The 14870-nt window shown below is 45.3% G+C and overlaps 1 protein-coding gene across 1 annotated transcript in view; it reads left to right on the top strand.

Moving 5' to 3' along the window:
• The first annotated feature begins 240 nt into the window (after positions 1–240).
• Positions 241–14870, top strand: part of LOC144504769 (immunoglobulin gamma-1 heavy chain-like) — a 50094-nt gene continuing 35464 nt past the window's right edge. Inside the window, exon 1 of the mRNA XM_078230513.1 lies at positions 241–402. Coding sequence (XP_078086639.1) covers positions 351–402 — 52 coding nt within the window. The 5' untranslated portion in view covers positions 241–350. The remainder of the gene's footprint in view (positions 403–14870) is intronic.

Genomic DNA, 14870 nt, shown 5'->3' on the forward strand with positions numbered 1-14870 from the left:
ACAGTGACCACGACACCACACAACCCTGCCACAGCAACCTCTGCAAGACGTGCCGGATCATCGACACGGATGCCATCATCATGTAAACCGACCCATAATGGAGAACTGGCACTGAATATATAATTAGATTCATTCTAAATTAAACCTCTCACTTTGAAAGGTTCCACCCAGAAAGGGGAGCAGCCATTGGCTCACTGTCACCGCTTCCTCTTTATCTACTCTTTAACTTCCTTCGCTGGTGAAGAAAAGGATATTAAATCAGCTGCAGTTGCTGGGACACTTTGTGTTTCAATGTGTTTACTGGACATACAGTAAACGGTGTGGAGAAACAGGATTGTCACTCTGTCAAGATGATCAGTGATACTCTTTTTGCTGTGACTCTGTCCCTCTGTGTTTCTGGGGGTAAGTACAAGTTATAGTTTGGTTTGGAGAAGTTTCACTTGTTATAAAATAACTCTCCCTGGTTTGTGCTGCTGAGTGTGTCGGCTCCTGTATTGTGTGTGGATTCGACAGTTAGAACATTCAGAACTGGAGATGAGCCTTACAGGAGAATTTATCACTGTATTGAGATAGTTTCGTGTATCTGACACAGAATTACACAGGCTGGGAACACGGGTCACAGAACTGAGAGTTCTGCCATTCTTTCCTGTTTCATGTGACAATGGGTTTGGGTGACAGTCTGTACATTAAGTGGGTGTATTTGTGGGCACTGCGAGGCAGCAGTGTTAACCACTGTGCCACCGTGCCACCCCACCACTAGCAACACTACCCCATCTCCTGTTTCTTTTTTCCTGCACTTCCTAAATGTTGAATATCCTTGAACATTCAGTCCCCAGCCTTGGTCACCCAGCAGCCGTGTCTCCGTAATGCCTATTAGATCATTCCTGTTTGCTTCTCTTTGTGTCATCAATTCACCTATTTGTTGTGAATGCTGTGAGCATTCAGACAGAGTGCTTTTCATTCTGTATTTTGAACATTATTGGGTATTTTGACTTGATTTGATGCAGGCCTTTGTTTCTGCAGCCTTCGATTATTGATTTTCAAATTCCCATTCCAAGCTTTGTTTTTCTCCCATCTGAATTCCCCGCCAGGATTACTCAGGCTGCGACCTTATTGGCTGATGTTTCCTACATTTAAACAGTGACTACACTTCAAAAGAAGGTCATTGTCTGGAAAGCACCTTGAGATGTTGAGTAGGTGTGAGGTGTGCTGTATGATTACAAGTCTTTCTTGCTTTTACTACCAGATTATTAATGATTTCTGGCTCATTACGAAATCAAATATGTCCCTTAATGTGTCTGAAACATATTCAGAAACTGTTCAATCCACAGCAATTCCTGGCCATGAGCTCACCCAGCGACATGGAACGTTGTTACTGATAGAGATTAGAAGCTCGCAACAGTCTCAGTAAATTCCCAGACAGAGGTTTCAGATCAGATGGGAAACGAGAGTATAACTAGTACACAGCAACAAGCCACATTCTGTCATCAAATCCACAAAATCACCAGTTATACTCGAACCTCAACACCATGACAAGTGAATTGCAGGTTGTAATGTCTAAGGTGTGTTTCCCTCACCGTTCAGTGATAATACCACAGCATCATGTTCAATCCTTTTTCCTTTGTCTGGGGAAGTTCATTGTGTCTCTCACCAGCTCATTCTCTGTTGGCCCGAGACTGCTCTGACCGGGATCTTGTTTTGTATCAGAAGGTCTGATTGTTGCCCCTGTCCCTGTTCTTGTGTTCCACCTTAGTTTCTCAAAGCTTTTGAGTTACCCTGGAATGTTTTTCTCTCCTGTTGCTGCTACGGTGGCACAGTGGTTAGCACTGCTGCCTCACAGTGTCGGGGACCCGGGTTTGTTTCCGGCCTTGGGTAACTGTCTGTGTGGAGTTTGCACGTCCTTCCCATGTTTGTATGCGTTTCCTTCGGGAGCTCTGGTTTACTCACACACTCCAAAGATATTTAGGTTAAGTTGATTGGCTAAATTGCCCCTTAGTGTCCTAAGATGACTAGGTGAGGTGGATTGGAAATGGTAAATCTTTGGTGTCATGGGGATAGGGCCTGAGTATGATGTTCTTTTGGAGAGTCTGTGCAGTCTCGATGGGCCGAATAGCCTCCTTCTGCACTGCAGTGATTCTGTGATTCTATTCTATACTGCTGTGCTAATTCATTTTGTGTTCCGCACTGACCCTCTTTATTCTGCTCTTTTGCTGCCTGGTTACAGATTTCTGAATCTATTTTGGTGAAGTGCTACCTCATTGATTTCCTGTCAGTTTGGGTCTATCTGCTCCATCTTGTCTTACTTTCATTTCTAATGACAGGATTTGGATTTCCCTGTCAGCGAACCTCCACTGCTGCCTGAAACTCTCTTCCCACTTTCCCTCCGAGTGTTTGAATTGCTGAAGCTCTGCTTCATTTTGTCCCAGGATTCTTCGCTTCAGTTCAGTGGCTGCAAGAGTCGAGTGACTGAGATCATCTAGAGTTGAGTTTTCACTGCTGCAAACCTCTCCGTTCGCAGCTCCAGCTGTCCAGCTTGGTTTCCCCATTCTTGTTATCACATCCTTCCGTAGCAGCTGAGTTTTGGGGAATGAGTGTTTTTCTTTCATTCCAAGTGGGTGTCGCTATAAGACCAGCGTTTATTGTCTATCCCTAATTGCCTTTGGGATGGTGGTGGTGAGCTATGTAGCTAGACAAATACTGTGGATACAAGAGCAGCTTAGGGAACAGATATGCTGCACAGAATAACTCACCACCTGACTCCCCAAAGCCTGTCCACCAAGGCACAAGTCAGGAGTGTGATGGAATACTCCCCACTTGCCTGGATGGGTGCAGCTCCAATAACACTCAAGAAGCTCAACACCATCCAGGACAAAGCAGCCCGTTTGATTGGCACCCATCCACCACCTTCAACATTCACTCCCTCCACCAGTGGAGCACAGTGACAGCCGTGTGTACCATCTACAAGATGCAGTGCAGCAACTCACCAAGGCTCCTTCGACAGCAGCTTCAAAACTCGATTTGATTTGATTTGATTTATTATTGTCACATGTATTCGTCTTCAGTGAAAAATATTGTTTCTTGCGCGCTATACAGACAGAGCATACCGTACATAGAGAAGGAAAGGAGAGAGTGCAGAATGAAGTGTTACATCATAGCTCGGGTGTAGAGAAAGATAAAATTAATTGAGGTAGGTCCATGCAAAACCACTCCCACCTGATCCCCTTCCTAACAGCACTGTGGGTTTCCCTACCCTAGAAGGATTGCATCGGTTCAAGAATGCAATGCAACCAGCCACCATCTTCTGAAGGGCAATTAGAAATGGGAAATAAAATTGGCCGAGACATCAATATTTACATTAATTTTATTCTATTATTGTTTTCGATATTTCTCAGATATGTGACGATACTGTGCCTTTTAAAAATGTATTTTAATCATGTTTCTGATCACCCTATTATAGAAAGGATATTATTAAACTAGAAAGAGTTCAGAAAAGGTTTATGAGGATGCTACCGGGACCTGATGGTTTGAGTTATAAGGAGAGGCTGGATAGACTGGGACTTTTTTCTCTGGAACATGGAAGGCTGAGGGATGATCTTTAGAGACTTATAAAGTAATGAGGGGCATAGATCAGCTAGATAGTCAATATCTTTTCCCAAAGGTAGGGGAGTCTAAAACTGGAGGGCATAGGTTTAAGATGAGAAGGGAGAGATACAAAAGGGTCCAGAGGGACAATTTTTTCACACAGAGGGTGGTGCCAGAGCTAGTAGTAGAGGCGGGTACAATTTTGTCTTTTGAAAAGCGTTTAGACAGTTACAGGATAAGATGGGTACAGAGGGATATGGGCCAAATGCAGGCAATTGGGACAAACTTAAAGGTTTAAAAAAGGGCCAGCATGGACAAGTTGGGCCGAAGGGCCTGTTTCCATGCTGTAAACCTCAATGACTCGATGACTCTATGACCTGTTTTTTATGTCATGGGCCTGAGCTGTCTGATCCGATGCCCTTTCATTGTTGCTAGAATGATACAATAGGTTTTTTGTTTACCTTTAATTTGGGCCTAATGCAATGTCCTGGGGTGTTATGAGTTTTACAACCCTTTTGAATTGTTGGAGGAAGACTGTTTGAAAAGGTCAGGTGCTTCTGGACATTTTTATTTCACAGGGAAATCCAGACTCTTCACTGTCAGTTTTAGTTAGAAGCTGTTAGGACTACAGACTGCAAGCATTATTTCTCTGTCTGTCCCTGGGATGGGAAATTTAGCTCTTGGGGGTGGCTAGCTAGTAACGAGAGGCAAGGGTTGCCTCTGTTTCCTGAAGTGGTTTGCTGCCTAAATGCTGGCGGCCAGCAGTGGCTGTCTCTCTACCTCGAGGTCTGCTGGGAGCTCCAGGACAGCGAAGTCAGAGTTTCAATTCTCCATCCAAAGGACTAAGTCACAGCAGGTGTTGTAAAGCTGCAAGACCCAGCATCATGTGAGCATACTTAATTTCTGTGTTAAACCGAAACTGGGGTGCATGTTGGTAAGAATATTGGCTGGAATTCTCACCGGTGGGATTCTCCGGTCCTGCCGGCAGCACACACCCGCCCGTGTGTGGCGTGATGACAGAGGGAATTCCCATTGACAGCGGGGGTTCCAGAGAATCCCGCTGCTAGCAAACAACATGCCTCCTCCTGCCACCGGGAAACACTTGGCTGGGAGGCTGGAGAATCTCACCGATTGTGTTGGAAAAGTTTTTGAAGCTGTTAAGATTTATTCGAGATCATGGTTGTATTTTTTCCTGTTTGTAATTGGTCAAAGTTATTGCTAATTGTTTCATTATTTGTTGACTGTATTCTGAAATAAACATTGTTTGATAAAAGCTCCCCAGTGGGTCATTCGAATCATCTTATGCTCACCCTCACGGCAAAATTAAATCTAAAGCCTAAGGTCTAAGCTGACTCCATAAAACACCTTGGAGTTTCTGACCTGGATTATAACACGGATCATTCTTTTATTTTGGTTTCCTGGCCTGTGTGCCAGCTTCTTCCTTTGACTTTATATTCTGTCTCACCTCATACAGCTGCTTAACTTTGCAAGTGGATATTTTTATTCTCGATGAATATCTATTGCATTGTATTGTGCTGAACATTAATTTCAATACTTCTCAATGTTCTTCTGTAGGTTTATGAATCAATAGCTTCGCTCAGCTTCCCAGTTTAACATGTTGACTTCATGCCTCTTTCCTGCAAAGGCAGCCTTACCTCAGTTTCAAAGCTTTGTGTATGAGTGATCCTTCTCTGTCTCAAACCTAATATCAACTCTCCCATGTTATGATCACGGTTTGCTAAATGTCCCCTTCCAGTCAGATTATCAATTAAACCTGTCTGATTATTCATTACTAAATCCACACAAACCCCACCCAGACTGACTGGGTGCTGGGAGCACAAACAAGCAACAGGGGCTGAAGCTGGAGACTCTTGGGGAAGGAGCCTGACAGATAGTGGGACAAACCCTGAGCCTGGATTGCAGGGCTGAGAGGTCAGTGTGATGCCTCTTCACAGCTCTGAATAAGAAAAGGACTTTTCCCAGCGCACACACTGAGTGTATTGGAGAATTCGGATCAAAGTGGGAATTCGCTGCAGAGGGAAAGAGAGGAGCTTTTTCTTTCTAACTTTTTCACCCTTCAGAATGTGGTCCTGCCCAGCTGCAGGAGTAGAGGCGAGTGATTTGGTGATTTGATGATTTGATGATCTCATGAGTTGGTGATTTATTCATTTGGTGATTTGTTGATTTGGTGATTCAGTGATTTAGTGATTAGGTGATTTGGTATTTCAGCTGCTGTGAGGCAGCATTGGCAAAATAACAACCATGACACCACAGGAAATTAGTAAATTGATTGGCTGATACAGGCTCGGTGTAAGGGGTAGCGTGTGAAAAACCAGCGGCAGGAGTGGCACCGCGCTATGGCAACTCGGATATGTGTGTTCCACTCACCTCAAAGTCTCGAGTGAACTGAGATCCATCTTCACATCACTGTTTATCAAACGGCTTTGAGGCTGACATGATTTCCCGCTGGCGTGACACGTCAGCCTGATGGGATTTCAGTGAGCAGCTGTTTAATGAGTATTCATGATATGCAAATTAATGGAAATTGTATTCATGCCGCCAGGCAGCAGGGTCACTAACCTGCCATAACCCCGTCTTTAGGAGGATTTACAAACTTCTTTAATCCCGGTGGGATTCCGACTTTTTCCTTCCTACTGGATTCTCTGCTCCCGACGTCACCAAACTCTCCGCGGGCGGGATAGGAGAATTCCACCCAAAATCTTCCAGTGAGATCCAGCACTGACTCACTGCCTGACCTGTATTTCCCTCAATCTGCCTCTCCTGGGACCCCCGCTGGCTCCGTGCCCTTTACCAACATGGAAATGCCAGCTGGAGGATCAGGGATTGGCTCCCTCACATTTACCTCTAGTCATAAGTTCATAAGATATAGGAGCAGAATTGGGCATTCAGCCCATCGAGTCCGCTCCGCCATTCGATCATGGCTGATATGTTCCTCATCCTCATTTTTCTGCCTTCTCCCCATAACCCTTCAACCCATTACCAATTAAAAATCTGTCTAACTCCTCCTTAAATTTACTCACTGTCCCAGCATCCACCGCACTTTGGGGTAGCGAATTCCACAGATTCACAACCCTTTGGGAGAAGTAGTTTCTCCTCAACTCTCTTTTAAATTTGCTGCCCCTTATCCTAAGACTGAAGTCGGTAAAAATACCTCTTGAGGCTGGTATGAGTCAAAACAGAGTAGGCTTTATTCTCACAAGCTTGTGGGAGAACTTGACCCCTTGAAAGCGGAAGCCAAAGTTCTCTCTGAACACAAGAAGCGTGGACCTTTATACATCAGGGTTCCCAATACAAGTCATGAAGCAAAGTCCAGTTAACAGTCCTTGATCATAAATTATAGTTCCTTTCACAGCTTCTGATACACTCTGGTTTATGGTTAGAGACTATCTGGTATCCTTGGGTCATGAAGCGCAATTCTCCTGGTAGTTGGAGTCAAGATGCAACCTCTGGTCCCCCGCTCTTCCCGCGGCCTTTCCTTTGAAGTGACTGTGTGCGATTGCAGCTGTCCCAGTGGGAGTCCTCCTTCAAACGGCCATTCTCGCACTCTACCATTTGGTAGCTGCTTCCTTTGTTTAAATCATACACAAGCCTACGGGAAACGTAAGACTTACCACCCAACATTTACATTTAACTGTCTGTTTTATCAGAATGATATAAACAAGCAAGAGAACCATGAACAAATGGCTTATACTACTACCAGGAGCAATATAAACAAAGGGGAGACTAGCCATAAGGAAGGGTTATGTTTGTGATACATTCCAGGTACAAAGTTCAACCTTTTAGGTACAAAATACATTGAGTACAAAAAAAAAACCCTTTCCCTTCTTCAAGACTATGACCTCTTGTCCTAGAATGCCCCACAAGAGGAAGCATCTGCTCCACATCCACTTTATCCATACCTTTTATCATCTTGTATACCTCAATTTGATCTTCCCTCATTCTTCTAAATTCCAGAGAATATCGGCCGAAACTGTTCAATCTCTCTTCATACGACAAACCCCTCATCTCTGGAATCAATCCAGTGAATCTCCTCTGAACTGCCTCCAATGCCACTACATCTTTCCTCAAATACGGGGATCAAAACTGTGCACAATACTTCAGGTGCGGCCTCACCAATGCCTTGTATTGTTGCAGCAATACTTCCTCACCTTTATATTCTATTCCTTTAGCTATAAATGTTAACATCCCATTTGCTTTCTTTATTGTCTGCTGTAGCTGCATGCTAGTTTTCTGTGACTCATGAACGAGGACACCCAGATCCCTCTGCACCAGAGCTCCCCAAAGTCTCTCTCCATTTAGATAATAAGTCGCCTTCCCAATTTTTCAACCAAAATACATGACCTCACACTTATCCATCTGCCACATTTTGGCCCACTCTCCTAACCTATCTACATCCATTTGAAAAGTTCTTATTTCCTCATTGCAACTTACTGTCCTACCTATTTTTGTGTCATCTGCAAATTTGGCTATAGAGCCTTCTATCCCATCCCTGTATCCAAGTCGTTAATATAGATTCTAAATAGCTGGGGCCCCAGGACTGAACCCTGTGGCAGCCCACCAGGTACTTCTTGCCATCCAGAAAAAAAACATTTATCCCAACTCTCTGCCTTCTGTCCATCAGCCAATCACCTATCCAAGGTAATAAATTACCCTAATCCCCTGTGATCTAACCTTGTGAATTAACCTTTTGTGCGGCACCTTCTCAAATGCCTTCCAGAAGTCCAGATATACTGCATCTACAGCAACCCCATTATCCACTTTGCTTGTTACATCCTCAAAGAACGCTCGCAAATTAGTCAAACATGATTTGCCTTTCATATAACCATGCTGACTCTGATGGATAGTGTTTTGATTTTCCAAATGTCCTGATATTGCTTCCTTGATAATTGATTCCAACACTTTCCCAACAACAGATGTTAAACTAACTGGTCTGGCATTTCCGACATTTTGCCTCCCTCCCTTTCTGAATAAGGGCATTACATTAGCATTTTTCCAATCCATTGGAATCTTTCCTGTGTCCAGGGAATTTTGGAATATTATAACCAATGGATCCACCATCTCTGCCGCCACTTCCTTTAATACCCTACGATGTTGGCCATCAGGCCTGGGGGACTGAACTGCCCTCAATCCCAATAGTTTGCTGAGTACCTTTTCTTATCAATGTTGATCGTTCTAAGTTCTACCCTTTCTATTGCCTCTGACTTGCCTGTTCCTATAGGAATGGTACTGGTGTCCTCCACTGTGAAAACTGAGGCAAAGTATTGATTTAGCATCTCTGCCATTTCAGTGTTTCCCACTATTAACTCTCCGGTTTCATCTTCCAAGGGACCAACATTCACCTGAGCGACTCTCTTCCCTTTTATATACGTATAGAAGCTTTTAGAACATAGAACATAGAACAGTACAGCACAGAACAGGCCCTTCGGCTCATGATGTTGTGCCGAGCTTTATCTGAAACCAAGATCAAGCTATCCCACTCCCTATCATCCTGGTGTGCTCCATGTGCCTGTCCAATAACCGCTTAAATGTTCCTCAAGTGTCTGACTCCACTATCACTGCAGGCAGTCCATTCCACACCCCAACCACTCTCTTAGTAAAGAACCTACCTCGGACATCCTTCCTATATCTCCCACCATGAACCCTATAGTTATGCCCTCTTGTAATAGCTCCATCCACCCGAGGAAATAATCTTTGAACATTCACTCTATCTATCCCCTTCATCATTTTATAAACCTCTATTAAGTCTCCCCTCAACCTCCTCCGCTCCAGAGAGAACAGCCCTAGCTCCCTCAACCTTTCCTCATAAGACCTACCCTCCAAACCAGGCAGCATCCTGGTAAATCTCCTTTGCACTCTTTCCAGCGCTTCCACATCCTTCTTATAGTGAGGTGACCAGAACTGCACACAATATTCCAAATGTGGTCTCACCAAGGTCCTGTACAGTTGCAGCATAACCCCATGGCTCTTAAACTCCAACCCCCTGTTAATAAAAGCTCACACACTATAGTCCTTCTTCACAGCTCTATCCACTTGAGTGGCAACCTTCAGAGATTTGTGGATATGGACCCCAAGATCTCTCTGTTCCTCCAAAGTTTTCAGAACCCTACCGTTGACCCTGTAATCCACATTTAAATTTGTCCTACCAAAATGAATCACCTCACATTTGTCAGGGTTAACCTCCATCTGCCATTTTTCAGCCCAACTTTGCATCCTATCTATGTCTCTTTGCAGTCTACAACAGCCCTCCACCTCATCCACTACTCCGCCAATCTTGGTGTCATCAGCAAATCTACTGATCCACCCTTCAGCCCCCTCCTCCAAGTCATTGATAAAAATCACAAAAAGCAGAGGACCAAGCACTGATCCCTGTGGCACTCCGCTAGCAACTTGCCTCCAGTCCAAAAATTTTCCATCCACCACCACCCTCTGTCTTTGATCAGATATGATGTGGAGATACCGGCGTTGGACTGGGGTAAGCACAGTAAGAAGTTTCACAACACCAGGTTAAAGTCCAACAGGTTTATTTGGTAGCAAATACCATAAGCTTTCGGAGCAATGCTCCTTCGTCAGATGGAGTGGTCTCTGTTCTCAAACAGGGCACAGACACAGAAATCACATTACAGAATACTGATTAGAATGCAAATCTCTACAGCCAGCCAGGTCTTAAATGCACAGACAATGTGGGTGGAGGGAGCATTCAACACAGGTTAAAGAGATGTGTATTGTCTCCAGACAGTACAGCTTGTGAAATTGTGCAAGTCCAGGAGTCAAGCTGTGGGGGTTACTGATAATGTGACATAAATCCAACATCCCGGTTTAGACCGTCCTCATGTGTGCGAAACTTGGCTATCAAACATCTTGCCTTCAAACAACCACGCAACCTCAAACAGACCATTGTCCGCAGCAAACTACCCAGCCTTCAGGAGAACAGTGACCACGACACCACACAACCCTGCCACAGCAACCTCTGCAAGACGTGCCGGATCATCAACACGGATGCCATCATCTCACGTGAGAACACCATCTACCAGGTACATGGTACCTACTCTTGCAACTCTGCCAACGTTGTCTACCTGATACGCTGCAAGAAAGGATGTCCCGAGGCATGGTACATTGGGGAAACCATGCAGACGCTACGACAACGGATGAATGAACACCGCTCGACAATCACCAGGCAAGACTGTTCTCTTCCTGTGGGGGAGCACTTCAGCAGTCACGGGCATTCAGCCTTGGATCTTCAGGTAAGCGTTCTCCAAGGCGGCCTTCACGACACACGACAGCGCAGAGTCACTGAGCAGAAACTGATAGCCAAGTTTCGCACACATGAGGACGGTCTAAACCGGGATGTTGGATTTATGTCACATTATCAGTAACCCCCACAGCTTGACTCCTGGACTTGCACAATTTCACAAGCTGTACTGTCTGGAGACAATACACATCTCTTAAACCAGCGTTGAATGCTCCCTCCACCCACATTGTCTGTGCATTTAAGACCTGGCTGGCTGTAGAGATTTGCATTCTAATCAGTATTCTGTAATTTGATTTCTGTGTCTGTGCCCTGTTTGAGAACAGAGACCACTCCATCTGACGAAGGAGCATTGCTCCGAAAGCTTATGGTATTTGCTACCAAATAAACCTGTTGGACTTTAACCTGGTGTTGTGAGACTTCTTACTTTGATCAGATAGCCGGTTACCTATCCATCGGCCAACTTTCCCTCTATCCCACACCTCCTTACTTTAATCATAAGCCGACCATGGGGGACCTTATCAAAGGCCTTACTAAAATCCATGTATGTGACATCAACTGCCCTACCTTCATCAATTCACTTAGTTACCTCCTCAAAAAATTCTATCAAATTTGTGAGGCACGACTTGCCCTTCACAAATCCGTGCTGACTATCCTGGATTAATCCACATCTTTCTAAATGGTCGTAAATCCCATCCCTAAGGACCTTTTCCATCAACTTACCAACCACCGAAGTAAGACTAACTGGCCTATAATTACCAGGTAATTTCTATTCCCTTTCTTAAACAGAGGAACAACATTCGCCATTCTCCAGTCCTCTGGCACCATCCCCGTGGACAGTGAGGACCCAAAGATCAAAGCCAAAGGCTCTGCAATCTCATCCCTTGCCTCCCAAAGAATCCTAGGATATATTTCATCAGGCCCAGGGGACTTATCGACCTTCAGTTTATTCAAAACTGCTCATACATCCTCCCTCCAAACATCTACCTCCTCCAGCCTATTAGCCTGTAACCCCCTCTCTTCCTCAAAAACATGGCCCCTCTCCTTGGTGAACACTGAAGAAAAGTATTCATTCATCACCTCGCCTATCTCTACTGACTCCATACACAAGTTCCCACTACTGTCCTTGACTGGCCCTAACCTCGCCCTGGTCATTCTTTTATTCCTCACATAAGAGTAAAAAGCCTTGGGGTTTTCCTTGATCTGACCCGCCAAGGACTTCTCATGCCCCCTCCTAGCTCTCCTAAGCCCCTTTTTCAGCTCATTCCTTGCTAACTTGTAAGCCTCAATCGAGCCATCTGAACTTTGTTTCCTCATCCCGACATAAGCTTCCCTCTTCCTTTTTACAAGACATTCCACCTCTTTTGTGAACCATGGTTTCCTCACTCGGCCATTTCTTCCCTGCCTGACAGGGACATACCTATCAAGAACACACAGTATTTGTTCCTTGAAAAAGTTCCACTTTTCATTAGTGCCTTTCCCTGACAGTTTCTATTCCCATCTTATGCCCCCTAATTCTTGCCTAATCGCATCATAAGTACCTCTCCCCCAATAATAAATCTTGCCCTTCCGTACGGCCCTATCCCTCTCCATTGCAATAACAAAAGACACCGAATTGTGGTCACTATCTCCAAAGTGCTCACCCACAACCAAATCTAACACTTTGCCCAGTTCATTTCCCAATACCAAATCCAATGTGGCCCCACCTTTTGTCGGCCTATCCACTTATTGTGTCAGGAAACCCTCCTGCACACACTGCACAAAAACTGCCCCATCCGAACTATTTGACCTACAAAGGTTCCAATCAATATTTGGAAAGTTAAAGTCCCCCATGACAACTACCCTGTGACCCCCACACCTATCCATAATCTGCTTAGCAATTTCTTCCTCCACATCTCTATTACTATTTGGGGGCCTACAGTAAACTCCTAACAATGTGACCGCTCCTTTCCTATTTCTAACTTCAGCCCATATTACCTCAATATGCAGATGCCCCTCGAAGTGCCTTTCCGCAGCCGTTAAACTATCCTTGATTAACAATGCTACTCCTCCACCTCTTTTACCAGCTTCCCTGCAATTACTGAAACATCTATACCCCGGAACGTCCAACAACCATTCCTGTCCTTGTTCGACCCATGTCTCCGTAATGGCCACAACATTGTTTTCCCAAGTACCAATCCACGCCCCAAGTTCATCTACCTTGTTCCGGATGCTCCTTGCATTGAAGTAGACACACTTCAACCCACCTTCCTCTCTACTGGTACCCACCCTTGACCTTGATACCTTCCCCAATACCTCATTACCCTCAACACTGACTTCTGGACTACAACTCCTTTTCCCACCCCCCCTGACAAATTAGTTTAAACCCCCCTGAAGAGCCGTAGCAAATTTCCCTTCCAGGGTATTGGTACCCCTCTGGTTCAGGTGCATCCCGTCCTGTTTGTACAGGTCCCACCTTCCCCAGAATGTGTTCCAATTATTCACGTATCTGAAACCCTCCCTCCTACACCATCCCTGCAACCACATGTTTAACTGCACTCTCTCCCTGTTCCTCAACTCGCTACCACGTGGCACCGGCAACGTACCACAGATGTCCACATGTTTTGTCTTGGCTCTCAGCTTCCAGCCCAGCTCCCTAAATTCCTGGTTAATCCCCATCCCTTCTCTTACCTATGTCGTTGGTACCAATGTGGACCACGACATGTGACTGTTCCCCCTCCCCCTTATGAATTCGGAAAACACGGTCCGAGACGTCACGGACCCTGGCATCCGGTCGGCAATATACCATCCGTGAGTCTCTGTTGCTGCCACAGAACCTCCTATCTATCCCTCTAACTAACGAGTCCCCAATAACTATTGCCCTCCCGCTCTCCCCCTTACCCTCCCGAGCCACAGGGACGGACTCAGTGCTGGAGATCTGCTTACTGCGGCTCACCACTGGTATGTCGTCCCCCTCAACTGCATCCAAAGCGGAATACTTGTTGCTAAAGGGGAACGACCACAGGGGAACCCTGCACTGACTGCTTCCTCCCAGCCCCTCTCACTGTCACCCATCTATTTTCCTTTCCTGGAGTAACTATATCCACAAAGCTTCTGTCTATGGCCACCTCTGCCTCCCTAATGATCCTAAGTTCATCCAACTCCAGCTCCAGTTCCCTAACACGGTTTTGGAGGAGCTGCAGATGGGTGCACTTCCCACAGGTGTAATCAGCAGGGACACTGACGGCGCCCCTCACCTCAAACATAGTGCAAGAGGAACATAGCACTGCCTTCACACCCATCCCCTCGAGATACCTTGCCAATGCCACTAGCACATAGAGTTGCTCCAATGGAACAATGAACTATTTTCCCCCTCATTTCCTTGGAATCCACATGGACTGAACTTAAGATTTGCAATTGAAGAGACAACAAAATGAATTCAACTTACCCCGCCTCACCCTTTCCGCCAAGCCCTTGTAGCCAAAGCCCTTACAGCTCTCACTCTGCTCCCTGCTTACTCCTCTGCCCGCGACAACGCTGCCCGCTACAACGCTGCCTGCTCAAAAGTGCGGCCTGCTTTTAAACTCACCAAAAACCTTCCCAAGCCTCTCCTGGGCCTACTTCCGGTTTCGGAAAAAACCTCCGATTTTAAACACAAAAATCACTGAAAAATAAATAAATAAATCAAGTCGAGAAACAAACTCTCTTACCCTCAGCCTGCTCCTGTGGAACAATGTGGAACTTTTATGATCCTTATTGATATTTTGCAATGGTTTTCTTTTGTAATTTAGCATGGCCCTTTTTATTACTTTTTTAGTATCCCTTTATTTATGTTTGAAAGTTTCCCAATCTTCCAGCCTGCTGCTGGTCTTTGCAAGATGGTATACCTTAGTTTTTGTCTTTATATTGTCCATGACCTCCTTGTTTAGCCATGGATGTTTTTTACCCCCCTTCCCACCTTTCTTCCTCACTGGGATATGTTTGATTGTGAGGACTTGAGTATCTCCTTAAACAACGGCCACTGCTCATCCACTTTCCAGCC

The sequence above is a fragment of the Mustelus asterias genome, chromosome 15 (assembly GCF_964213995.1).
Source record: "Mustelus asterias chromosome 15, sMusAst1.hap1.1, whole genome shotgun sequence".
Taxonomy (NCBI): Eukaryota; Metazoa; Chordata; class Chondrichthyes; order Carcharhiniformes; family Triakidae; genus Mustelus; species Mustelus asterias.